Source organism: Nannospalax galili, unplaced genomic scaffold, assembly GCF_000622305.1.
Source record: "Nannospalax galili isolate Female #2095 unplaced genomic scaffold, S.galili_v1.0 scaffold487, whole genome shotgun sequence".
Taxonomy (NCBI): domain Eukaryota; kingdom Metazoa; phylum Chordata; class Mammalia; order Rodentia; family Spalacidae; genus Nannospalax; species Nannospalax galili.
The window spans coordinates 908,024-934,294 of NW_008357047.1; the positions used below are offsets into that span (position 1 = coordinate 908,024).

Below are 26,271 nucleotides of genomic sequence, written 5' to 3' on the forward strand. Positions count from 1 at the left end.
CTACCAGTGAGTGGTCACACCTCAAAGAAAAGTGATCATCCCTCTCCCAGCAGCTATCAACTGCCAATAGCTCTTCAGACTGGGTTGGAACCTGGAAAACCCCTCCCCCCTCTATGCTGGACATTTTTAAATTGAGTTTTTTAATCTCATACAATATAACAATATATTTTGATTGTATTTATATCCCCTCCCCTATCTGTATCCCCATTACTACCCTCCACATGATTACATGTACTCTAATAGATACCTAATATACGTGTGTATATTATATGTAATATAACATATGTATATATTAAGGTTTGTAGAGTCAAAGTTGTGTCCCCAAATGCCCTTTGGTGTGGGTTCATCCACTGGAGCCTGTTCAGCCTACCAAGTGTCTTACCCTTAAACTAGACTGCCTCCCCCTCCCAGTAGCTTTTGGTTACCAATAGTTCCTTAGATAGGGTTGGGATTTCTTCCCCATTCCCCCATGCCAATGCTGGGATTTTGTCTGGCTTAAGTTTGCATAGGACTTGTGCATACTGTCACCATAGTTGTGAGTTCATATGAATAAAAGACCAGCTGTTCGGACAATTCTGTTTCTTTGTGGTCATCCACCACCTCTGGCTCTTACAGCCTTTCCACCCCCTCTTCTGCAATGGTCCCTTGAGCCTTGGGAAGTTTGATATAGGTGTCCTATTTAGGGATAAGCAGTGTGAAGCCTCTTATTCTCTGGGGATTGGCCAGTTGAAGTTCTCTGTATTAATTGCATCTGCTGCATAAGGAAGATTCTGTGCAAAGAGTTGAGTGATGTATTATTCTGTGGTCATTACAAAGTCACTGGAGTCAGTTTAGTATCATACCTATTTAGCAGAATAACAATATTAAATGCTCCCCTATGGCCTGTAACCTGTGTAGCCCCAGGTTCCTAGGCCTGGTATTAGTGTCAGGTATGGACTCCATCCTATGAAGCTTACCTTAAATCCAATTAGAAAGCAGCTGGTTACTCCCATAATATTCATGCCATTATTGCACAAGTGGTTATATCTTGCCAGGCCAGTTGTAGTTGGCAGGTTTCAAAGGTTGATGATTAATTTTCTCTTCAGGTGGCATGCATAGCACCTTCCAGCACCACCAACAAAGTTAGACAGCAAAGATAAGGCTTTGAAGTCAGCACCCGCCTGATTTCTCCTTGTTTGTTTTACAGTTCATATATGTAGTATCTTCAGTAATAGGGTCTTCCCATCAAGTTCTGATGGGTAACAAGAGCAGGGGCAGTGTTGAAATTTTTAACTAACAATCTTTTGCAGGTCTTGTGAAGGGAACTACAAGTGCTGTGAGCTTATGCGTGCAACAGCCGTATCTGCCAGAGAAGAGCATTTCACAACACTCTTCGTCCTCTGGCCTTTCCATTCTTTCCTCTCTTCCGTTATTCCCTGAGCTTAGTGGGAAAGGTTGATATAGATGTGCCATCTATGGCTGAGACTCACTGTTGCTAATTAACAGCACTTTGAGCAGTACTTAGCCTCTGTGGTAACTACTACCCACTGAAATAAAGAAGCTTCTCTGATCAAGGTTGGGAGCAACACAAAACTAGGGACAGAAATACAAATATTTAGAAGGCAGTTTGACAGTATGATCATTCTAAGCAAAGTAGTATCAGATTTTCCTCTGGGGCCCATGATTTCTCTAGCCACTAGGTTTGATCATGTGTGTAGTACCCGTTGTGAATTCCCTCCTGCACAGCACCTTCCAGGACTTATGAAAGCTAGCCAGTTCCTAGTTTCCTGATTTCTCTATGTCCTGAAACCAAAGTGTGTGTGTCTTCAGCAGTAGAGTTTTGCCATATAGTTATGGTGTGTAATCAGAGCAATAGGAGTACCCTGTATTGAGTGCCTATGGGGCCTCCCTGACCAATAATTCAAAGGGTGGTTACCAGGTTACTATAACCTGTGCCTGGCACTGAGATGCTCATTTAATATCCCATGTCTTCTGGGAGCAACATTAATCAGTTATCATCCTGAACTCCTCTCTTCAAACTCTCTTGTAAAATTATATTTTTAATTAGCTTACAAACTAGTGGGTTTCATAAGGCTTCTTCAGGCATCTTTTGTTTTAGACAACCAACCCATCCCCTAACCCACCTTTGCCCCACCCGTCTGCCCCCATCCCTGTATAAACCTTACCCCCAATGCCCTGTGTTATTTCAAATCACATTTGTTCTGCCATCCCCTCTGATATTTTTCTGCATGTGTTGCAAGATCATAGGTTCCGACGTAACTTCAAGCACTTTTCCCAGTCTCCATCACTCTGCTACCTGGGGAAACATTTCTGCCCCTAGTATTCCCCAAATCTAATGTCATCTCACCCATGTTCTGCTTCCTGCCTCTAAATATGCCCTTTCCTGCAATGACCCAGTTCTACACTCTTGGGTTCTACACGCATTCCAGGTTAAACCCACAAAAGATTTGAAACTGGGACCCATATATGAGAGAGAATACGCAGGGCTTGTCGTTAGGGCACACGTGACCTCATTAGCTCTTTTGAGGCTTTCCTCTCTTTACAAAATGCTGGTTTGTTTTGTTTTTTTTGTTTTTTTTGCTTTCCTGGCTGTGTCATCTGCGTGTTTCTTTTTCTCCAGCTCACATTCTTTTTCTCCAGCTCACATTCTGCCCTGGGAACACCACAGATTCATTTATGTTGCTGATTTCTCAGTGGTTAATTAGAATTTTCTTAATTGTCCCACTCTGGTGGAAACACAAATGTGGAATTAGGTGATTATCTTGATTAACCGGGATGTCTGGCTGGATGATGCTTTCATTCAACTAATTGCTGTAAATATAAGCATCATCCAAAGTATTAAAAGATTCTTTTAATCTATAGTAAGATTAAATATGCAATTTGAACTATTAAAAAATGGAGGAAGAAGTACTAAGGAATTAATTTTATCAGTAAATAATTGCTTTTTAAAAATCTTTTAATGTATCTCTAGATCATCTCTATGTAAATTCTTTCAAGATTGGGAATCTGAGGTTGAAATTTCTTGTATATATTAAGAATAATAAGCGTATTGAAATTAAGTTTGATTGAGCAGTTCTCTCTGAACACAGGATGCATTTTTCTAATAAGCTGGGTTGGAGGGTGGAAAGCCAGAGGGAAGCACCACATAAGATTTACTGGAGACTTTAACAAGGCAACAGGGCCAGGGCACCCGGACAGTCGTCAAATCTCTAAATCCCTCCTACTCAATGATCACAGGAAGCTCGCTTCCAGAAATGCGCTCTCCATTTAACTGTGTTCATCTTGTTGTCCTGCCTAGGTGCTAAGTGTTGTCCAGAGTCTCAAAATATATTTCTCTGAAGATGCAAAAGTACTGTCTCCTTTCCTGCTTTGTTCTTTTTCTCTTCCCTCTGTCTCTCCAAAGAGATTTTCTTTTAAAGAACAATTCAGCAATGTTTCCTTCCTGTTGTGAAGTGTCTCACATATACTGAGCCTGCCACTGAAATCTGGAGAGCCACAAACACTCAGCTTCTCTCCTGAGCTGTTAAATCAGTCTCTCTGGTTTTGGGGTCCACTAGTCACATTTTTCAGAGCACTGGATAATTGGAATGCCCAGTGATAAGAGGCCTCACCACTCATGTAAAAGAATGTTTTCAATGTGCACATTTTAACTTAATAATAAAGTAGAACCATCCCCTCAGTGGCTAAACAAATTAGCTCCATTTCCTGTGTTCTGAAATCCTATGTGCTTTCTCCAATCTTGTGCTTCTCTCTTTGCAGAGGAAACCAGTGTCCTCCCTTTTATGACAACAATCTTCCGGAATTTCTTTTAGATTTAGCACAACTGATTATAGTCCATATATATATATGTTACTATATTCGTATATATAATATTTAATTTTACTGCTTTGTATATTTTGGTTTTATGGAAGCACATTCTCAGAAAAATCTTTCACCTATGATTGTGGTATTTGTGGCATAACAAGAAATCTTGTTATACGTTATTTGAAGTGGGTTGCAAACCACATTTTTAAACCAAAAACAAGTGACTTATAGTAAAGAACTCCATTTGCTATTTTTCTTATAATTACTTTATTGAGGTCTGGAGAGATAGCTCAGTGGGTAAAATGCTTACTGTGCAATGAGCACCTGAGTTTGGCTCCCCAGCACTCATGTACAACCCTGGCACAGTGGTAAGTGCTCACAACCCCAGAGGCGGAGGGGCAGACACAGGTGGATCTGGAGCTTTGCTGGCCGGTCAGTTTAACCCAAGCAGTGACCCCAGTTCCAGTTAGAAGCCCTGTCTGAAAATAAAGATGGAGAACTATAAAAAAATATAGCCAGAGGTGACTTCTGTTCTTCACACATGTATGTATAGTATGCATTGCTCTCCACCATAGGCACACACATATGCATACACTACAGACACACACATACACCACAAATACACAGATATCACACACTACTCATTACTTTATCAAAATATAATTGTCACATTAAAATTTGTATTTAATGTGTATAAGTCTATGAGTTCGGGGGTAAGTGTACCACCCTCAAGCCCATAAGCGTTCCAAAGTTTCCTCTTCTTCCCTTTATTATTTGTTTTTCTTCCCTTTATTATTTATTATGTTTTTAAATGTAAAAATACTTAATAAAATAACTACTTTCTTTATCATCTTAAATGTTCAATGCAGGATTTTTAGCTGTGGATACAATGCTGAATAAAACAATTCCAGAACTTACCTGACTTGCAAAGCTGAAATGTAGTCTTCAGCTAGCACCCCCAAATTTCTCATGTGTTCCACTGCCCCTTGACAAATCTGGAAACCACTATTATTTTCTCTAGTTTTATGAGTTTGTTTCTGTGTGTAACTAAAATCATATAGTCTTCCTCTTAATGAATGGATTATTTCATTCAGCATAACGAAAAATTGTGACATTTTCTATATTTATTAACTCATCCATGAAAATTAAAATTGTTACCTTATCTTTAATGTAATGGTATAAAATGATCATATGAGTGTAGATATCTGTTTTGGATCCTGATTTAAATTTTTTAATGTATACATCCATACACAACACACACACAACACAACACACACACGTCCCTTTGTATTTTCAGTTAGCAACATATGTGTGTTATATGTGAACTATCTATTGTGTACAACTAGTTACACTTCTGATTTAAGACATTAAGTAGTGTTATGATTGTTGTGGATTCATAGTATAGGTCAAATCAAGAAATATGGTGTCTTTTGCTCTTCTTTGCTCTTTTGAAATCTCATTTGATATGATAATGTTTTTCTACTTTGTAAAAGATGATAATGGAATTTTATATAAGAATTACATTAAATGTTTAAAGTGCCTTAGGGTAATTCACACAGAATATCTTAAAAATTATTGCGAGTCTTCTTTAGATTTTTTCATCAGTGTTTTATAGTTTTCATCATCCAGATGTTTTATATCACTGGTTATATTTACTCTAAATATTTTATTTTGATGATAATATTACTGGGATCATTTTCTGAATTTTGTAGTCAGATCCTCTGTTGTTCATCTTCAGAAACATAACTGACTTGTGTATGTGAATTTCTGTTGGTAATTTTCCTAATTTTAAATTCATTGAATTAAAGTTTTTTTTGTGTGTGTGTGGAACCTTTAAAGGTTTAAAGGTTTCTTCATAGAATCAATCACTGGGTCATCTGAACATAGATAGCCACACTTCTTTCAAATTTAGATCCCTCTATTTTTTTCTTTTCTTCTTTGATCAGGCTGAGCCTTCTAATACTAGCTGGGAGTCTTAGTGCATACCATTGATTGCCTTTGATTTCAGCAATGGGATGGCCAAGGCAGGCGAATCTCTGTGTGATGAATCGGGCCTGGTCTACATAGTGAGTTCCAAGCCATCTGAGGCTACAAGGAGACCCTGTCTCAAAAAAACAAAAAAGGGGCTGGAGAGATTGTTCAGTGGCTAAGAGGGCTGGCTGCTTTCCAGAGGACCTGTATTCACATTATGGCTAACAGCCATCTGTGACTCAGTTCCAGGGGAATCTGACACCCTCTTCTGACCTCTGTGGGCACTGCATGACATAGGTGCACTTAGATACAGGCAATGCATGAAGACTCGTAAAATTAAAAATAAATAAATAAATAAAATATCTTTTAAAAAAAAAGACTTCCAGCCAGACGTGGTGGCACACGCCTTTAATCCCAGCACTTGGGAGGCAGAGGCAGTCATATCTCTGTGAGTTCAAGGCCAGCCTGGTCTATATAGTGAGTTCCAGGACAGCTGGGGCTACAAGGAGACCCTATCTCAAAAAGACAAAAAAAGACTTCCAGTGCTGGCTGAGTTACACTGGTGAGACTCTCTTGGTCCTAAAGAAAACATTTTCACCTTTATATTATTGAGTATGGTGACATCTGTTGGATTAATTTCAAAGATGGCTTTTACCATGTTGAAGTAGATTTCTTCTATACCTAATTGTTGAGTATTCCTATCACAGTAAGGTGTGCGAATCCCAAGTGCTTCTGCATCCACTGAGATAATGTGATTTTTGACTGTTATTATATTAATGTAATGTTTTTATATTTATTGTTTTATATATGCTTAACCATCTTTGTATCCCAGCGATGAAGATGAGTAAAGATTAGGACATGATTCTTTTGATATGCTGTTGAATTGTGTTGAGCTGATTTTGTTTTGTTTTTGTTTTTAGACGGGGTCTCCTGTGTAGCCTGGGTGGCCTGGAACTGATACAGGCTGGCCTCAAACTCACAGAGATCTACCTGCCTCTGCCTCCTGAGTTTTGTGATTAAAAGTATGTGCCACCACACTTGACCCTATGTTGGGGATTTTTGCAATTGCATTCATTATAATTGTTGGCCTGTTTTTTTGTTGTTGTTTTGTTTTCTTGTAGTGTTCTTGACTGACTCAATAATGGTGGTCTTTGAAAAGAAATTTGGAAGGGTTACTTCCTTTTTGTTTCAAAATCTTTGAGAAACACTGGTATTAATTCTTTCTTAAATGCCGTAGGAATATACCAGATAATCCATTTACACCTGAACTTTGCTGTTGCTGTGGTTAGAACACTTTGAATCAACCTCTTTCCTCATTATTAATCTTTTCTGATGTTCCATTTCTTCATTGTTCAATATTGATATTTGAGTCATTTGACGTGTCTAGGAATTTATGTATTTCCTTTAGGTTATCCAAATTGTCAATTGTTATGAATGATATGACCTTATGATTATATATGATATGACCTTATGATTATATATATTATGAATAATATGACATTATGATTATGGTCTTTCCTCTTCCAGTTACAGTTCTATACATTTTGGTGTTATTTACAAAGTCCTGCTAAAGACTTGTCAGTTTCTGACAAAAAAAAAAGCTAATTCAATTTCTGTAAGATTTTTCATTTTTTCTTGTGACTATATCATCCACTCTAATCATTATTTCTTCATTTATAAATGTAATCATTGTTAAATTTCAACGTATTTACTTATTTTTCCTATATATATTTAATAATCTAGAAGATAATATTTTAATGAAAATAGGCTGATTCAAATCAAACCTGAACATTTAATATTCAAAGCTTGTTATTCAGTGAAGATATTTTCAGATATAAGTTGGGGATAAAGTAAATTTATGTTGTATCCTTGCTTTTAAAGCAGTCTCTAAAATACTTTATAAAGAGAAAATATCTTTATCATTTGAGAATTTTTGGTAATTGAAGCAAAATACATAGAACATAAAAAAGTTCATCATCTTAAAACTTAAGAAAGTAGTTTAATGGCTTTAACTGCATTCACATGGTTGTGACCTGTCACCATGGAACTCTTTATCTTGCAAAGCGGAAGCCCCATACCCACTCACTGCTGTGAATAATCATGCTATGGATAGCGTTATTTGCTTTCACATGTGCTCAGTAGTTGATTACTAGATAGGTGGTAATTTCATTTTTAATATTTTGAGGAGCCGCCAGGGTGATTTGTCCCCCCTCGTTCCATTTTACATTCTTTCTAACTGTGTGACTCCAGGCCCTCTACGTTCTCACCAAAACTTGATTTTCCTATTTGGGGGAAGTGGCCATTCTGATGAGCGTGTTATGGCATCTCATTTCAGTTTTGATTTGTATTTCTACAGGATTAGTGATGCTCAGCCATCTTCATGCGCTTATTGGTGATTTGAATATTTTATTTTCAGAAGTAAATCATTTACCACATTGTAATCAGGTTCTTTTTTCATTGAATTTTAGATAATTATTTTTTCAGTAATAGAGCAGATTAATATGAACTCTTCTATATTACCATTAAACAGCTACATAATGAAATATAGATACAAATATTAAAACAGTTACACCATTTGCCTTATGCCCAATAAAATGTTAGAGGAGAAAATGTCTCCATATGTCACAAATCTCTTAATAAAGTAAACAAAGCTTGTGTTACTGTGATCTCATTAGCATCACTTGCCCTGGGACAGAGCCTTTTTGTCAACTTACTTTATGACATTCTGTTGATCAATTGTTTCTGCCATGATATGCATTCACCAAATACAGTGATATGATCTAAGTCATTACATAGAGTCAGTCTATTACTGCTGAAAAATAATAACATTAATGTTAGTTATGTTTATACAGTAAATGTTAATATACAATACTATGAACATTTGCTCAAAATCATACTTTGTGGCAGAAATAACACTGGCTTACAATGGAGGTAAACAGATCAGGACTTTCAGCATTTTCTTTAAGTTAAAGTTTGTTTTGTCAAATTTGTGTATTTTATTTGGGATCAACCTTAGAGGAAACTGCTTTGCAGATACAGAGACTAAGGACAAGAATGTAAGAGCTAAGAAGGAAACTGGGAAAAAAATCTAATATTAATGCATCAGGTCATTCAGTGCTCACTTATTCATTCATGAGCCTTAGCATCCCATTTGACAGATGAGAAGTTCGAGTCTAGAGAGATTAATTAAATCACGCAAATTTGGAAGACTATATACAGAGAGGTTTAGAGATTTGATTAAACTTTTTTCAAGTTGTTAAGTAATCTGTTTGTTACTAATTACAAATTAATAAGTGAACATAAATAATATATATCAATGTCTGTTTCAAAATTTATCTCCAGTCCTCAGTAAATCTAATAACATCTAAAGATCTGATTGAAATACTATGTCAAAGAATTCTTACAGATAAAATTTTTATGCATGTCCTAAAAATAAGTTCAGCAGAGAGGGTCAAAAATAATGTTGTACTTTGATTAGAATTGTTTGTATCCATTTTATCCAGAGAAAAATATAACTTAATCATGATTTGACCCTGAAATTTGCATGTAAATTGAAAATTATGTGACAGTATCCCGAGGTGACCTTACTACATAAATAATATACAAAAGAAACGAATTAAAAGTTCTGTATCTGGGCTGCAGATATGGCTCAGCATTAAGAACAGTGACTGTTCTTGCAGAAGACCCGGGTTCAAATCCCAGAACCCACATGGGAGCTAGCAACTGTCCATAACTCCAGTCCCAGGGGATCTGACAGCCTCTTATGACCTCCACGGGCATTGCACGACACTGGTGCTCTTACCTATGTGCAGGCAATACACACATACACATAAAATAAAAATACTAAATAAAATTTAAAATTAAAAAAAATTTCTATATCAGATTGCTCAGCATTTGAAAATGCCTTGTTCATGGAAGCTCCTTTAGCGACAGAAAAATATGAGGGATCCCAGAACTTTACACTTTCAGGAAAACCTTATATTTCCTTGAATATGGGATTTTTTTAATTATACATAGTATTGATTATGAATATAGGACCCCTTCTCAAATGGAGTAACATAATGGAAAAACAGATGCTAATCAGTAGTTATTGTTTATATAATATATACAGGAAAACATTTTTCCCTGCCTTAAAAAATCAGGAACCTTTTTATTAAAGATTCTGAGACAGTTGTTCAGAGAACTGAAGAAACCAATGAATGAGCTATGCTTGGAAAAAAAAAAAACGCTATAAAAGTACATGATACTGGGGCTCATAAAAATTTTCCCCAGTGAGGTGACATTATAGGCCCCCAAACAGGGGGCTTGCTACAAAATGGAATGATCCAATTGGCCTAGCTTTGATCAGTTGTTGCAATTTATGTTGGTGGACTTACAATATGGTAGCATTACCAGGACAAGGCACCAGTTTTGATTTGGATCACTGGGGACACTCCCTTGAGAGAAATACCTTGTCTCTGTCCCTTTCTAGACTTCATTCTGCTTCCTGGATGCTGTCAAGTGAGCAGATCTGGTCTGTCATGATGACTTTGCCCTGCCTCAGGCCCCAGTCAGTGTGGCAGCTGATGATGAACTGAAATCCTTGAGGCCTTGGGCCCAAATAAACTTCCTCCCTTGTCTTGTTTCTCCCATGTGTGTCACAGTGACAGAAAGCCTGACTAACAGACTAACACAAGTTGTCTGTTCTTAGATTAACCATGTAGTACCATCTTAAGACTTCTTTTCATATTATAGCATGGAGTTTTCATCTATAATGTTTACACTTGAGAACCCCACCATCAAGTTACCACAAAAAAAAAAAACCTCATAGTATTTTAAGTAAGTTTACAACTTTATGGGCCCCTCTCATAGCTATCCTTGGCCACATTCCGTCACATACTGTCACATGTGCCACATTACGGCCAGTTAATAAATTATACCCCTTGTGAGTTACACAGGAGGCTAGATTTCTCAAATTAGGCAGCGTCCCAGCCCACTCCCCAGTCAGGAGCTTTTGCTGTCCTCTTCCCACACTTTGCCTTCTCACATGAGCTGTACTGCTGGTGTGCACGCCCTCCGCTGGAGCTGTGGCTAGTGACTAAGCGATGATGCTGGAGATGAGGGTGGGCTCTGGACCTGCACATGTTGGGGCTGTACATACAGTCATAATTTCAACAGTGTCCTTGAGACAGGAACATTTCTCTTGCCTGTCCTTGGAATATCAATCCAAGATATACAAACAGAATTTGTTTTATAAGATTCTCATGTTTTACAATTTTATCCTTATAATGGTTTCTCATATACTGACCATAGAAAAATCTATGGACAATCCCTGGGTCATATTAACTTCAGCAATATGTTTATATATTTGATTACACATTTCCAAACTCCCCAACTCAGTAGCCTAATTTCTTTGCCTAATTAATTTTATATATTTTATCCTGTAGAATACTATTTCGATTTTTTTCAGCTGTTACTACATGTTGTTTTATAAGATCAATTTTAATAAATACTTGGGCTCTAAGTAACTCTTACTTTTTCCATTCTATTTGAAGGATAGATGCTGGGGCTAAAACTTAACAGCATTTTATTTGTTTGTGGGTTTTTTTTTTTCCTTTTTTCTTCTTTGAAACAGGGTCTCCCTGCAGCCCATTTAGGCCTGTAACACACTGTGGAAACCAGACTGGTCTCAATCTCACAAAGATGCTCCTACCTCTGCTTCCTGAGCTGGGATTAAAGATGTGTAGCACTACATCAAACTAGGCTTTTTTCTTTTAACAACATCTTAAGCTACACTCTTTATTTGTTTTTTAAAATTATACTTTTAACCTCTTGATACATACCAATTTAAGTGGAATTTTGATTTGATATTTTATCCCATAAGAAAAATTTACATTTGGAATAACCGAAAATTATTATCTTTGATAAACTATTATAATATTTACATATTAGCACTTACCTAATTCAAAAATAGCCAGAATTATCAATATACTGATTTGATATATATGCTTCACTGTAATATTCAAAATCCATGAACTTTAGAAACCCAGGGTGTTTGAAGGGTTTCGTGTCAGATTACATTGGGCATTTTACAAATGTAGTACTAGAAATAAGGTATGCTGGCTTTGAGTTTAGTGAGTCTTCTGCCTCTCTGCAGAGGTTAGAAATGATGAAGGGAAATAAAAAACTCACCGTTTGTCTACTTATTTGATATTATAAGAACATTTCCTTTCAACTTTAAAATACACCAACTGATACCACAGGCAGATGGAGGTCCTTCTAGATTTTCGGTTTTTCATGCTTTAGTAGCACTTTTTTATCGAACTACTTTTTAGCTAAGTAAATGTCTAACCTTGTTTTCTTCCTGTTCTTCTGCTGCTTGCCAGATCATCTTCAACTCTATTCGGAGCAGTATTGACCTTTGCTTTAGTCACTAATTAATTGGATGCATAGCCCTGCTATGGATTAACATTTTAAAGTCTATACAAGGAGGCTGGAGAAACAGCTCAGCATTTAAGAGCACTCAGTGCTCTTGCAGAAGACTGAGGTTCAGTTCCCAGCACCTACATGGTGGCTGACAACCATCTATGACTTCAGTTCCAGGGGATCCCACACTCTCTTCTGGCCTTCATAGGCACTGAACACACATGTTGCACATATATATATGCATCCACATGAAATAAAAATAAATAATTTAGCTGTGTGTGGTAGCATGCACTTTTAATTCCAGCCCTTGGGAGGCAGACTTCCAGGCAGGCTAGGACTAGGGAGACCTTGTCAAAAATTAATTACCTAGTTAAAGTATACAGAAGTTATCTGAAAAAAAATCAAATAGCGGCATCCAGAGACAAAAAACGAGATAACAGTCCCAGGCTAAGTTGATTGCCTTTCCCCATCAGAAATGCATGGTAACTGTATTACGTATAATTCCTCTGACCCTTCTCTTCAATGAGCCGGAGTTTAGCCTTGAGCAAAGGATGCATGCACTTCCCTCTAAATGATAATGAGAAAATCCTAATTGTGTCTAAACAGGAGGCATATCCTTCATTATGATTTCCTTCAAGTCACAGTTGGAGTTGAGCATGTGAATGGAGGTCCTTAATGAAGGACCACTAGTCAAAGATGATAGTTTCCTACAGTTATTTCTTCTGTCTTGCAATTTGATGTCCCATTCATATTTCTCTTCCTCAAAAGGAGTGTCTTTCAATGTCCCATGTTCCGTTTAGCTCACTTCTGTTGAGATTGTTTTTGCTTTCTACCTCACATAGTCTTCCACCATAGGCCTTCTTATCCATGCAGGCATTAATAAATTACTTTGTTAATGTGTTAATGTAGACTACCAAGTCAAAGAATGCCTTGTACTTCAGAAATAATTTTAGGTAGTGATAGAAATTGTCACCTAGCCTATTTATCTTTTGAATGGTTCAATGTTTGAAAGTTGTTTAACATTCAAACATATACATTCTATAATTCCTTTTACCCAATATATTTTTAAATTCAGTAAACATGGTGCTTAACCCTTAGTACTCACAGCCTGTTTAAAATGTACTCAGTTTAAAATAGCCTCCTGCAACAGACAATGCTCAAGCTCAACTTTTATGAAACACTTCCACAAGTGTCCCTTCAACTCACAGCTGTATGCTATGATGGTGAACATAATACAGTTCTCTCATTCAGTTTTTTTTCTATTGTAGAGAAAAAGTCAAGAAGAGATGTATTATTGAGTTTTACTTCAATATCATGTTCTAAAATTTAGGATATTCAGATCATCAGGAGGACTGGATGGATGGACGGATGGATGGATGGATAGATGGATGGATAGATGGATGGATGGATGGAAGGATGCGTGGGTGGGTGGATGGATGGATGGGCCTGATCCAGGTCTGTTCTAGAACAATACTTAATGTATGGCTTATAGGTTTGAATGTTTGTCTAAACTATGAGAAGTTATGGATAGTGTTGGTTAAGAGTAATAGCTCTCTAGATTTCTGGGTCATATGGCAGATGTAAATGTTGCCTTCCCATGACCCAGTTAAGAAGTCAGTACTCGCAGGCATGGTGGCGCACAGCCTTTAATCCCAGCACTCAGGAGGCAGAGGCAGGTGGATCTCTGTGAGTTCAAGGACAGCCTGGTCTACATAGTGAGTTCCAGGACAGCTGGGGCTACAGGGAGACCCTGTCTCAAAAAGACCGAAAAAAAAAAAAAATGCCGAGCAGTCCCATTTTGGCATACTGTATGATTTCCAGAGCAGTGGCGTGATGTCACCCTGAAAGGGGTGCTGTCATTTAAAAGTGAGCAAACCTGTAAACCTGTAAATGTGAGAACAGGAAAAAACCACAGCTTAGGGAGTCTGAATTTGGCGAAACACAGTCCTGTGGTGAGAGACAGCTGGGCGGGGGGAGGCTTTTGTGGAAACCCGGAAGGTCCAACACTAAGAAGCTGACATGTGAAGTTTACAGAAGGCTCCCAGGACCTCACCTGTGTAAATATGCAGTCTGTGATTACTTCTCCCTCACAACACACTTGGGAGACAGTCATCAACTAGAACAGCGGCTACCCTGGAGTATATGATTTGATGAGCACCCGGAGGGAAGAAAAAACTCTCCACACTAAATTCTGAAAAACTCTTGCTATGCAGAGAAGGGAATGTGCTGAAATGAAGACAGCTCTGGTGGACAGCGGACCCTCGTCCGTGGCTGGATCACCACCATCATAAACCATAGGGAAGACTGAGGTTCACAATTCCAGCAGCCTCTGCCCCTGTGCATATAAAAGTTTGTGTGCTGGATAGCTTTGGTGTCAACTTGACACCCCTGGGTTGAGGGCGCCTCAATTGGGAAATTGCTTTCATTGGACTGGCCTGTGGCCTTGTGTCGGGAGCCATGCTTGACAAAAGCATTGGAGAAAAGAAGACTGCCACTTTAAGAGCTTCTGAGCGCTCTGCTTCAGCGGTCTGAGCCGACAGGCTATGTCTCCATGATTAATTAGGTCTTCTAGAAACTTAGTTTCATTTCTGTCTTCGGGCACGGAGTTGGTGATGTAATGCAGCTACAACGCTGCGTCCTTAGCTACTTTCTGTTAGTAAAATATCCTTGTTGATTTCTTGGTTACCCCTGATCTGATTCCTATATAAGATCTGTTTTCCTCACAACAAGAAGCCATTCCTTGATTGATCACCTAATTGTAATAATTTATCTTCAAATAAATTCATCGTATAACTTCAAGACTTTTGTCTTGATTTCTTTCTTGTTGAAGACCCAAGTCTGGTGGGCTTGGGGGGCATTCGACAGCCGTGTCCATGAGGCACCTTCTTGATTGTTGAGTGATGTGGGAGGGCCCAGCCCACTGTAGGTGGTGCCATCCCTGGGCAGCAATGGAGAAACAAACTAGGACAGTTTGATTTCTTTTTTGTTTTATTGAGTGTGAATTTCATGCAATCATATTAGATCCCCCTTCCATACCTGATCCCCTCTTATAGCCCCCTGCTGAATGGCATGTACGTTGTCATATTTTTTACAGTCTATCGAATCAAATTTGTCCGCAGATGTCCTTCAGTGTGTATCCATTACTGGTGCCTGGTTAAGGTAGCATCACACCCATAAGGAAATCATCTGAAGCAGTTACCTCAGCTAAGGGTGGGGCTTTTTATCCACTCCCTACTTCTGTGATGCTATTTTGTCTGGCTTGAGCTTTTGTGTATCCTGTGCCATTGTGTGTTTTATCACCATTGCTGTGAGTTCAAATTAGTAATTTTCCAGCTGACTGGAAAACTGTTTCTGTGTTATCATAAACTACCTCCAGCTCTTACAGTCTTTCTGGACACTCTTCTGTGATGGACCCTGAGTCTTGGAAGGCAGAGGTTTGATATAGGTTTCCTGCTCAGGGACAAACACTCTGCAGTCTCTTATTCTCTGGTTTTCTGGGCTGATCACCAGCTGTTACATGAGGGAGCTTTGCTGGTCACGATTGTGAGATGCATTAGTATTCTTTCTGCCCCCTGTTCCATGATGTTCCCTGGAGCTATAGGTATAGATCTTGCATTGTAGATGTGTCCCTCAGGGTTGAGCATCTCACAGATATTTATTCTCTGCATTTGGCTAGTTGTGGAACTTTGTAACAGAATCAATCTGTTGCGAAAAGAAATTCCTTTGATGAGTGGTGAAAGGTACATTTGTCAGGCTAGTCAGAAGGTCTCAGACAGCGCTAATTGACCTAGTCCTGGACCAGGATGATGACAACCAAGTGGCAGGTTCTGACTAGCTACTCAGGGTAGATGGGAGCTCAGGAGCATCACAAGTCAGGGCCAGGAAGATGGCCAGCCTACAATATTTTATTGTTATTGTGCAGTCTTCTCTCTTTTCTATTTTTTTCCTGCTTTCTGTTTTGTCTTATCCATCACTTTTATGTTAATTCGCTTTTCAGTTAAGTATTTTTTTTAATTTAGTTTTGTCATTACTAGGGAACATTTTGTGTTTTTTTTGTCTTTTCACTTCCCTTTTATTCTAATCTGTTCCTCTTATTCAAAAACGTCTCTGTTCCTCTAGCTCATTTTTCTTCCTTTTATTCGTCTTTCTGTTTCTTCTATTCCCCTTTGTTACCTCCCTCCTTTCCTTATTTCATTTTTTATTAGCTCCATATTTACCCTAAATAATTTTAACTTGTGGCACATTTTGCATTAGCTATGCCATTTATGTTTATGAACATTGGTGATGGATTAGCAAGCTTCAACTGATTTTAAGTATAGTTTAGTATCTTAGATGGTTTGGTGTTGTTTCTGTTAGGGCAATTTGCTCTCATCTCTTAAGATGGAAATGTGAATTAACTCCCCAAGAGTAGGATGCTCAATAAAAAAAAATCTCCAGGTAAAATAAGAATATAAATCCAAATTAACAGATATCCAAGTCACAACACATAGTAAAAGAAACAGGAAAACGGCAGCATGACTCCCTCAAAAAAGCACAGCTCCCCAACCCCTGAAATCAAGATGCAGAAATGGGCACAATGCTGATGATTTCAAAAGTTTACTACTAAAAGTGATGAATAACCTCAAAGAGAATACTAACAAGTATATGGATTCAAAATAGGCAGATAAACTCAGCAACACAGAAGGAAAGGCCAGCAAGATAGATGGAACATCAGTAATATGGATGTGAAAAAAAGTAAACTTGACCACAATGACTCAGAATTCTGGGACATGATCAATCAAGGAACTATAACTAACAGTCCATAGGCTAGAAGGATTTGAGATACAAAATAAATGGCACAGAAAAACTACAGAATAAAATGACAGCAAAAATCTTCCCAAAGCTAGGAAAAGAAATTAACATCTATACACAAGTGTATTAGTGAATTTTCTCATAGTGTGTCAAAGTACCTCTTAGGTATTCTAACCCAATGAAATTGAAAATGAAGATTGTTTATCACAAATGCAAAAGAAATATGACCAGATAAGAATCTTTCCATGACACTATAGTCAAGATAAAAGAGCTAGAGGTAGTTGATGACCTCAAGGAAACATCCAGACAGATGGGAAGTTACTTATATGAACTTATAGCAATGGTGTCAGCATGCACAAGACCCATGCAAGATCAAACCAGACAAAATCCCAGGATAGAAGAGGAGAAATGCATAAGAAACTCCAACCTTTGCTGCGGAAATACTAACTACAGGCAACCAATAACTACTGGAAGAAGAGTTGGTTTTCCTGAAAGGTGTGATGCTAGGTAAGTTAGCCAGGCTCCAGGGGATGAATTCACATTGAAGGACATTTGGGGACAAAAACTGGCCTTAATTGGCATTAATATATATGACAGAGTGCATGAAAACTAGGGTGGGGGTGCATTAGAAGGGTGCAGAGAAAGGAAGGGATCTAAATATGATCAAATATAGTGTATGGAACTCTAAAAAAATAGAGACTAAATAACTAATATTAAAAGCTGTGAGAAGAAAGCCCCAACTCACCAAAAAAGGCAAATAACATCAGAATGAATAACATTACATCTCAAGGCAACACCTCTAGAAGGCAGCAAAGCAGAGTTCAAGATCATTTAAGTCCTGAAAGTAATTGGCAAGCCAAATTTCTATATACAATACATTATCTCTTAATATTGATAGAGAAATATGGCTATTTCAACACAAATATAAGCTAATACAGTTCTTAGTCACTTCATTATGACAGTGCTGTAAAAGATACCTGAAAGGACAATAGACACAGAGTAGGAAGGAACACAGTCTCAATAATAAGAACACAGAAAGTAATAAATTTCATAATAATACAGGAACAATGGTGATCTAGGAAAGGATACATCATAGTCAACATAATAAACCAGCAAACCCAAAGTATTATAAGGGCACAAAGAAAATAGCAAACTCATATGCACACCATATACATAAGTAAATAGAAGAAATTATTAGAAATAAAATATAGACATTTGGGACACAAATTTGACTGCATAGGCCTTAATATGTATGACAAAATGCATGAAATATGGCACAAGGGATGGAAATATAGGGGTGCAGACAGGGGAGGTGATCTAAATATGATCCAAGATGTATAGTGTGAAATGCACAATAATTCCATAAAAATTAAAAAGAAAATGTAAAGATTATGTGAAGAAAGCACAGATTCTGGCTTTGTAAATAGCTCTGTGAATTAGGTGATTTCTAAAGAAATGTATTGTCTACTTCATGGACTTGTGTTAGCAGTTAAGTTAATATATGCAGCATACTCAGGCAAAATGAGGGAAGTCAAAACTGTTCATAGGAGTTAGAGTTGTCACCACCATCATCACCGTCACCATCATCATCACCATCACCACCATCATCACCGTCATCACTGTCATCAATGTCACCACATTCTATTGTATTGGGCTGCTGCCATCACAAAACAAGTAAAACATATATCACAATCTAGGAAATTCCTATGCCATTCACTTTGCAGCCATTGCCAAATGAACAGATTAGTGGAGAGCTTTTCCTATGCATTGTGTTTTGTAACAACTCAGGCACATTTTCATGACTGTTAGGTGTATCCTGGTGCTCATGTTTTTTCTGTCCATCTAGTAGGTTATATAGTAGACCATGGAGAGTAAGTATGAAAGTCTTCTTGACTTCTCTTGAACTAGAGCACATTACTGCTCGCATATCATGAGTTATAACTGTAAGAAAATAGGAAGCAGGAGAAGAGATGAGATTTGACTTCAACAGACTAAGCAGGTTTGTTTAGGCAGAGAATAGACCTGAGAGGGCAACTCCTCATGGCCCGGGATCCAGAGAAAGTGATTGTCTTTCTTAGAGACTCAGGGTTTTTATATTATTCCTTTCAGGGAGGGGCTTGTGGTTGGTGTTGTGTCATACATGGAAGGCAGTTGGAGGGTTGTGATCATGTGAGGTTCATTCAGAACCTAATATTTCTCCATCAATAACAGTCTTACGGCTTCACTAATAGCAAATGAAGCTGAGAAATAAGATGCCCATAGGGCTGGGGAGAAGCTCATTCAATAAAGCGCTTGCCTCACAGGATAAAGTCCTGCCGTCAGTCCCCAGCTCCTATGGAAGAAGTTTTCATACCATTTGGAATCCAAGTACTGGTCTCGGTGAGAGATTCTGACTCAAGAAATAAGGCAGATGGCTCTGGAGGAACAGCACCCGAGATTCTCAGTCTCTGTATCATGCACACCTGAGCATACACCTGCATACAGACCTGGACACACGCATGATCACGTATACTTGCATGCACACAAACACACACAGAGGTGGGGAGGGTAAGATGCCTATCCAGGTGTCCCAGGAGTTCTCCTGCCTCCACCTACCCAGTACTTAACAGTTACACGTTATTGAAACGATGCACACATATATTGTCAACAGCCATGCTTTTCTACCACATTGCTGAGGACATAAAATTTTGAATAAAGGCAACAGTGGATAGAAAATGTGTATCTGTGGAATGGAGATGTTTTTTGGAAGAAATGAGAAATACAGGAAGCCAAGAGGGGGGAAAAGTGCATGAATTCCTGTTTTTCTGATAGGCTGTGGAGAAATAGCACAGAAAAGATACCATGAGCATCTAAAACCCTGCAAAAGGAACAGATTGGACTGTACATGTTTGTATCATCCGCCCCAGGGAGCACTTAGCATCACAACAGATGTGACCCTTAAGGAAGTACAAATGAAAGTGGGCCAGGCTCACAATTGGTCTGGACTTTGAAGCCCACACTACAGAATGAGCCAAAATAGAAGTGGGAATGTCAAGAGATGTTGGCTCAGGCCTAGTAGAACTGAGGTTTGGAAAAAGGAAAGCCCTTTGGACATATCCAAAGCAGGGTTATGTCCAGATAGGAAAAAGATGCTATGTTTCATTTGTAGTTAGAAATCATCACACATCTCATCCATGGTTTTAAGCTGAGGTAGAGGAACCAGGAAGAGGTGACAAATCATTGAACACTGCATGTTTCTTTAGGGACTGGGGCTGTGGCTTCCCTAGAGCACTTTCCTAGCATGCATGAATCCCAGAATTTGATCCCCAGCATTTTGTTAACTAGATGTAGTGGGTCAAGCCTGCAGCCCCAGTACTCAGGGGCTAGAAACAGAAAGAGCTCAGGTTCAAGGACATTCCTGGATATATACTGAGTTTGAGACCATCCTGGGATGCATGAGATCCTGTCTCAAAAAAGAGATGTTTAAAAAATGTTACTGTTTGCAGAGTTCCAGGGGTCTGGTTAGCTGCATCGCTTTTGAGTTTTGTTTATGTTACTGTTTTATCATCTCTCATCTTTCATCTTGTGCTTTTTTCAACCAGATTTTCTGTCTAATATTTTAAACCATTGATTTTTTGTTATTTTTCAATATATTGGTTCAATTATATGGACAATTGATAAACAAAAATGGATATTTAAAATATGTCCATTTGTTCAATTTTCAATGTAAAAGTCTGGGTTTCATGATAGAAAGGAGAGGTTGATATATTATATATATAATTTTTCTTCAGACAAATATATTAACACTTTATAAAGCTACATTTTATTTTGGAAAAATGAAAAGTCAGTGTTAGTAATATACTTAGTAATATACTGTGTATATCAAGTGAAGTCCTATTTGTTTATATGTGTCTAAACTCTTGCTATGCACTCATACACAGCCTGGTACCATTGGTAACACTTCTCACCATTTTGACTGAACTCTGCTCTCATTGGGATCAATAATGTTACAGTTTCAGATATTTTGCTATCAGTTGTCTAATGTGTGTTCTGACCTTCTTTAAACCCAGTAGTTATAAGATATATTTAAATGGTCATAGTAAATAGAAAGAATAAAAGGTATTGTTATTTTCTAGACAATTGTAAATATTGGCTATGTAATATCTCTTTGTCAGCAATGGTGAGATTTCCTTTTATTTGCAAAATTTGTCCCATAGTTCTTTCTAAAATGAGAAAATATGCATGAATAATAAGCTGTCATCTGTAAGAAAGATTTGGAGCACAACTGATTAACTGGATCAATAGTTACTCTTTTTATTATTTTGGCTGAATAAAAGATGGTAATAACCACATGTATCCACAGTGGCCTCTTTCTACATAATCTAACATTTCCATTAACTTCATGGGTCCACAGTGGTCTCGCTTTATGTGATCAATCATTTCCATTAAACTATGTATGTCCACAGTAATCAATCATTTCCATTTATTATATTCTGACCTTAAAAGAGATCAGTTTTATTAGCATTTTGAAGGCTCCGTTTTCTATATTTGTTCCTGGTACACCTGGTTTTTCCATAGAAAAGAATCCTAGTTATCCTCCCATTCAGTACATTTCAAAATACTGACTTGATAGCTGTTCCTAGCTTTGCAATTTGAAACTCCTGATGAAAATAAATCTTATTTGGAGGTGTAGTTTATTTCACTATATTTTAAGTAACTAGAGGAACAGTTATTTAGATTGAAGTCCAAACACATTTCCCCTGTGGAGTAATGACATAGGTTCATATCCTAGGACATAGAAAAATAAGATACTCCCAAATGCACTGACTTGTGTATAAAAGGACACCCATATTGCTGCTCTGGGTTCACTACAAATTATCACTACTGTTAATTAAAATGATATGGCAAAAGTTTTAAGCAGTGAACACGACCTTTGAGCCCATGGTTGAATTATTCACTATAGTCACCGATTCCCTCTCCTTCATTCTTCATCTTCATGCAGTCCTAATCTTATTAGTGGGTTATTTCTGGAAGTTAATAGGTTTTAACTATTGTAGTATGGAGATGGTTCAAAGATCACACAAATGCACCTCAGTCAAGTCAGTAGAGGTTTTTCCTTTTTATTCATGTAAATGCAGCCTAAATTTAAATAAATTACCCAAAACTTGGGTTAATAACCACCTATGTAATGAAGACTTTTCTAAGTTAGTTACATTTTCGAAGATGATGTGATAATCTTCTCAGAACTTTAAATTACTTTGAAACTATGAAATATCATTTCTTTGTGCCTATAACAAAAATATTCAAATACACGAATGACTTTGAAGAGTCTATACAAATCCACTAAAGCCCCCAGCATGCCTTCAGTTACTATAACCTGCATTTATTAATCACCAACAATGCATTAAGTTGTATGTTAGCTGCAATAGATGATAATGAAGATTTATGTTTTGACAGAGTATAGAGTAGAGAGACAGACAAACCTGTGAACATGTCTCAGTAGAGTGGAAAGAATTCTAACAAAGCCACCAAACCGTCCTGGTGTGACATGAACTGAAGAGTGTCAGACCGACGAGGACAGAGAAAAAGGGGAAGGAAGGGTGGGTGGCGACAGACTGATCTGTATGAATTGTATGAACGTGCAAAATTGTCTAAAAAAATTTTTAATTAATAGAAAGTTTATGTTGTGTGATGCGATGAAGAATTAATGATAGAATGAAGGACAGGCCATTGTCAAGAAGTCTACCTTGGGCAATTGTTAAAGTCACTAATTTTATAGCATGAAATCTATAAAACAACAAACAGGTATCTTCAAATGTCATGCCCATATTGATTCAATGCTGTTTATGGTTTTATTTTGTTTTCCTTAGCTGGAGAAATCTCTGAGATTTGCTCAGAATCCACGGATTTTCTGTGCCAGGACAAGAAGTGCATTGCATCCCATCTCGTTTGTGACTACAAGCCAGACTGCTCCGATAGATCTGATGAAGCTCATTGTGGTGAGTATAATTGCCTGTGAGGAGGCCGGGTCAGCTTTTTCTGAGCAGAGTAACAATGACATTGAGGGCTCAGGAGAAATGTTCTTTTGAGGGATACAGAGATGGATCTGTGCATAAAGCACATGCCATATTATGAGGACCTGTCTGAATCCCCAGAATCTGGTGGCATGCATGTCTGTAATATCAGTGTTTCTGTGGGTAGATTGGAGTCAGGCACAGGAGAATCCCTGGAAGCTCACTGGCCAGCTAACCTAGCATATGGAGCAGAAAGAAAAAAAAAGAGACGCTGCCACAAAGAAGCTGGAAGGTGATTACCAACACCGAGGTTGTCCTCTGACCTCCACACAGGTGCTCTGGTATAGGCACACTGGAATTCACACACAGGAATGAGAGAACACACGTGCATTGTGATACTCCACAATGATAAATAATAATACTAATGTGCTTTTATGTGTAGGAATAAATGTACTCACCAAAACATTTTCCCCAACTTTTCTGCAGAAATATCCGAATGTCAGCCTTCTCATTGTTTTTACTTCCATGCAGAGAAGTCTATTGAATCATCTTACAAAAAGTCCCCGCAATATGCTCGAGCAGATCTGGGGAACATTCAGAACTAAAACACCCCCAAATTGGACTTACTGTCTACATTTTATACTAGCTTGATTTCTCTTACCAATTCCTATTTTCCAAAACATAGTTGACTTTATAAAACTAAAAACAAACATTATGTAAATATCAATTCATTAACTTTTTTTTTTTTTTTTTTTTGGTCTTTTTGAGACAGGGTCTCTCTGTAGCTCCAGCTGTCCTGGAACTCACTATGTAGACCAGGCTGGCCTTGAACTCGTGGAGATCTGCCTGCCTCTGCCTCCCAAGTGCCGGGATTAAAGACGTGCGCCACCACGCCCGGCCTCATGAACTATTATTATCAATTATATTGCACTAGAAGAAGAGCACCAAAAGGTTTTCATTAGTTTTTCAATACAAGGTAATGGAACTGACTCTTTAACGTATATACAACTGCAATTTAAAACCACAAAATATGCCAAAATCCAATTTTATTCATGTGTCTTACTGTTGGGCTTCTACACAGAATCCCACAACCCTCCTTTTCTGAAAGAGGTTCTTGCTGAAGAGCCCCGATTGACCTCAAACTTCTGATTGTCATGCCTCAGCCTTTGAGTGCTGTGGGCTAGACCTGTGCCCCTGTGCCTGGCTCTATGTGGGACCTTTCTCACCATTTGTTTCCACAATTCTCAGGATTGAACCTAGGGCCTTGTACATGGTACGCAGACACCCTGCCACTGAGCTACACCTCCAGCTCATCCACACAGAATCTTCAACTCTATAGGGTGCCTTATGGTTTAAACTTATGGTTTACTACAAATAAGCTCCTGCAGAAGCTAGTGGCCTCACCAACAGCTTCATTTTTTATCTTCCTTTAGTGAGTTAGTAAGTCAACTTGGCAGGTTATTTCTGAACAATAATTAAAATGATTTGGGGGACTGAGCAGGCTGTTCCATGATGGGTTCTTCCTGTTTAAACACTTTAGTTTCTCCATCTTAATTCATATTGAAACTCATCCTCTATGGCTATTTCATGTGACATGAGCCTCACATACCATGACAGCCACACAGAATAGTCTTCTTACAAAGAACTGGCTTCTGCTAGAATTGGTGCTCCAACAGTGACCATTCCAAAAGCCTTGGGAAAACCAAAAGAGTTCATCTGACTTAGCCTCATATAACACAAAATGTTGCATGCAACCCATTCTGATAGCCAGCCAAATAACAGTCCAGTCTAGATCAAAAAACTCTGACTTTACAGGACAATAAGTCCTACACTGAGAGGGACTTGGGAGACTGAATGTTGACCTTCTTAGAGGCAGGGTACCACAGAAGCAGATTTATTTATATTTTTCAGCTTAGCATCATTTTTATTCCCAGGGATCTAACAGTGGCAATGATTCTTCATTTTCTTTTTTAATCATTTTGGGTGTATTTATTTTTCAATGCTATAAAATAAGTAGAACAAAAAACTGAAGTCATTTAAATCATTTTAAGTATAGAGTTTAACTGATGTTAATCACCTTTATATTGTTAAATGGCCATCTTGATTATCCATCTCTAGGTGGAAACTTACAAAATATTCATGAAATTTTAACTCCCTGATATCACAGACCATGGAAACCAGCATTCTGTTTTCTCTGTGAATCTGAGTATAGTATGTACCTCACTTTAGGTAGACTCACATGGCATATGTAATTGATTGAAGGGAAAAAATCCCTGAATCATGTTCATATAAAAGGTTCTAATGGATAGTATTCTAATTTCATTTCTGTTGCTATGACAAAGCCCTGACAAAAAGCAGCTTAGGGACAAATAACACTTTATTTTAGCTCACAATGCTAGGTCACAGTCCATCACTGTGAGGAAGACACGGCAGCAGGAGCTGAGACAGCTGGTTCATCACAGCCACCGTCAAGAGCAGAGAGAGAAGGAGCTTAGGCAGGCCCAGAGCTCCACCAGCTTCCTCTTCTCTGTGCAGTGGGAGTGTGTTTCCCACACCAGGCTGGATCTTCTAACCTAGTTTAACTTAACAAAGATTCTACTCCACTGACATGCCCAGAGTGCAATCCACTGTAGACAATCTTTCTTTGAGACTCTTCTTGGGTGCTTTTGACTTTGTGTCACGCTGACGTTTCAATCTAAACATTACAGATACCACATTGTCTTCCTTTGATTTAACACATGAATTGAAAGTATTTGTGCAGATGTAGAATTCTTCCGTATATTTATATTCATAGTATGTGCCACGAACAGAGAATTGAGCATATAAATATGTATAAGACATTATTTTAGGCTTCAAAGACTCAATTTGTATTATGAAAAAATATTCAAGTGAAAAGAATATTAAATGTAATGGGATTTTTTTCTATACAAGTTGTTTGTGAATGAAGTTTCCTAGTTAATTTTTAAATTATAACAAATGCTATCAATAAGTTTACCATCATCTACCTCAGAATTACAAATGGAGGATTGTGTGTGTGTGTGTGTGTGTGTGTGTGTGTTGTGACATGCACATGTATGTGTACACAACATACAGTCTTAAATTCCTTTATGTTTTGGCTTTCAGTGTGAACAGTGCATATTTTCTCTTTGCTTCACTTAGAGGACTAAGACAGACATATGATTTTTACCTTTTCCCATAAGTACTTGAGGTATTGATAATGAAATCATACATGGGTAATCTTGGTGTTCAAACCAAAGTCACTTATATGCTCGTGTCTGATTAATGCTATCCACAGTTTTAAGGAATT

At 37.9% G+C, this 26,271-nt stretch overlaps 1 protein-coding gene across 1 annotated transcript in view; it reads left to right on the plus strand.

Annotated features, from left to right (window-relative positions):
* Malrd1 (MAM and LDL receptor class A domain containing 1) overlaps nucleotides 1-26,271 on the plus strand; it is a 721,844-nt gene that overhangs the window by 488,210 nt on the left and 207,363 nt on the right. Inside the window, exon 29 of the mRNA XM_029557135.1 lies at nucleotides 22,821-22,949. Within this exon, the coding sequence (XP_029412995.1) occupies nucleotides 22,821-22,949 (129 nt within the window). The remainder of the gene's footprint in view (nucleotides 1-22,820; nucleotides 22,950-26,271) is intronic.